The 2,374-nt window shown below is 33.0% G+C and overlaps 1 protein-coding gene across 1 annotated transcript; it reads right to left on the reverse strand.

The window, feature by feature from the left end:
* Positions 1–1,199: 1,199 nt before the first annotated feature.
* On the reverse strand, positions 1,200–2,043 carry LOC107462211 (ethylene-responsive transcription factor 9). The gene has a single exon (XM_016080773.3). It carries the CDS (start codon positions 1,902–1,904, stop codon positions 1,263–1,265), a length of 642 nt encoding a protein of 213 aa, XP_015936259.1. The 5' UTR covers positions 1,905–2,043; the 3' UTR covers positions 1,200–1,262.
* Positions 2,044–2,374: the final 331 nt, after the last annotated feature.

The following is a 2,374-nucleotide window of genomic DNA, read 5'->3' on the forward strand; positions in this document are numbered from 1 at the left end:
TAATAATTAATTAATTGATTGTATGTAATGTAATACTAAACCTTTCCATGCATTATTATTGGCACTGTTGCTCCTTTTTAATTAACAAATACGTATTAATTAAGTGTGTGTTTGGATTATCGTTTACAAATAGATATTTGTATAAAATTAATTTTATAAAATTAATTTTGATCAAAAGGTAAGTTAGTATTAACGTAATTTATGTTTAGTAATTTTTATTTAAAATGGATTATAGTAAATTAAATATTGTTTAGATTATATTATTTAAAATTACTTTTAGATGAAAAATTACAGAAAAGAACATTAATTTAAATAATTATTTTATGTTATTTTATAATTTTATTTTAAATATTTAAATAAATTTTAATATTTTGTTTAGTATTCTCAATATTCTTTAGTACTTTAATAGAATTAATAAAATTGTAGAGAATATTAGAAAAAAATATTATAAAAATAAACAAACATATAAATAATGAAGATATCATTAGTATATAAAATATAAAATTTAATCCAACATAAAAAAAATGAACGGAAAAATTGAAAATCACTTATGTATTTATAGGATAAAAATATTGTTAAACATAAAAATAAAACGTTCAAAAAATTTAAACGAACTTCTCTCTTCTTTAATACAAATCTGAACACACCCTAAATAGTTAGAAAATATATCTAACTGGACATTTACATATGGGATCACAAAAGTACTAATATCCAATATAAAATAGATAAACATGGTATCCATTACATACTCTAAACCAGTAAACCTATAATATTCGAGTGAGTTAAAACAAGACATATAATAAAAGTTTCAACTTTGCGGTTGAGTGTTGACTCATCCTACCTCGTTTTTTTTTCTTTTTCTTCTTATTATTATTACTACTTAATTTAACGTATATAATTAAACATGCTTTCGCTCAGTTCATTCTTATCCTTATTTTTTACAAGATGTAACTCTCTTAACCTTGTAGGTTTAACAAATTAATTCGTTATTAAAAAGAATAATTAGAAAAATTTAACATTTTCCAAATTAAAATATGAGATATTTGACCCAGATAACTAATGAAACATTTCTTAAGCTTGTTATTAATTAATATAACTATAACAACAATAATAAGGCTATAGAAGAAGAAAGAAAATATCCACATCAGCACCTTATATCCTCAACATGATGTTAAAAGGGAAAGTGAAATTGGAAAATAAAAAAGAAAAAGAAGAAGCTTGTATTATCAGTAGGGTAAAAAACAGAAGGTGAAAGTCAAGCATCAATGGCCAATGGGTAGAGCGAGCTTCAGATCAAGATTAAGAACTCCATTTGGTTTGCAATCGACGGCTGATGTTGAATCCAAGTTACTCTGGGCTCCACTCCCAGACTGTGCATTAAACTCACTCATCTTTGCCGGCTCCAACCGGAAAGGACAACAACTCTGTTCGCCAACGAACTCAACTCTACCAACCGGTTCAGGCAGAAAAACGGGACGCACCGCTTCACCACCACAGTATGGAACAAACGGGAAAAATCGATCTACTTCTGTCCGCAGTGTCACGTCACGCTCAGGCGCAGAATCAATCGGATAAGACTCAACGATGTCGCATTTCCTGCCGGCGACGGCAAAGATGTTCTCGTTTTCGCGGCGGGAAGCGTAAGGGAAATTGGTCTTGGCCTTGGCGCCGCGGAATTGCCTGGCAGCGGCGTCGTAGGCCATGGCGGCTTCTTTAGCTGTGTTGAATGTTCCGAGCCAAACGCGGCTCTTCTTTCCGGGATCGCGGATCTCAGCGGCGTAACGGCCCCATGGCCTCTTCCTTACACCCCTGTAATGAACCTCCTTGGCAATATTATTGTTTGGCTCCTTCTTGCTAGCGGGGTGCTTTTCCTTGCTAGCGGTATGCTTTCCCTTGGTAGTCATCGACGATAATGAGTTTCACATTTCCAAATCCAAACACGCCACAAGGCTCAATGATATGTATATTGTATTCAGTTACGTACTTATTCGTTTTGGAGCTGCGTTGGGTTTATATACACAGTTGGCGAAGGAGGAAAATGCAAATAAATTATTTATTAAAATTAGAGATAAGAGAGCGATAAAAAAATATAAAAATTACTGAGATGTGATAATAGTAGTACTATAACTACTGAAAGGAAGGGAAGAGAATGGAAGGGAGTGTTTGACTGTGGGGAACTAGGAAGAGGCGCCGCCTACAAAGGATAATGGTGTTTTAAAAGGGAGGTTACGTGTCATGCGGCAAATCCGAGACAAGCGCTCACGCTTTCTTTTCCATGCTGTGCCGGCTTCTAACCTTACGAGGGGTCGATATTTCAATCCACACCTCCTATTCACATTTTTATTTTTAATATTAGATTAATAATGATATTTTT

Source organism: Arachis duranensis, chromosome 8 (assembly GCF_000817695.3).
Source record: "Arachis duranensis cultivar V14167 chromosome 8, aradu.V14167.gnm2.J7QH, whole genome shotgun sequence".
NCBI classification, from domain to species: Eukaryota; Viridiplantae; Streptophyta; class Magnoliopsida; order Fabales; family Fabaceae; genus Arachis; species Arachis duranensis.

Excerpts from the sequence above, each read along its gene's own strand:
- LOC107462211 (XM_016080773.3), bottom strand. The coding sequence starts at position 1,904 with ATGACTACCAAGGGAAAGCATACCGCTAGCAAGGAAAAGCACCCCGCT.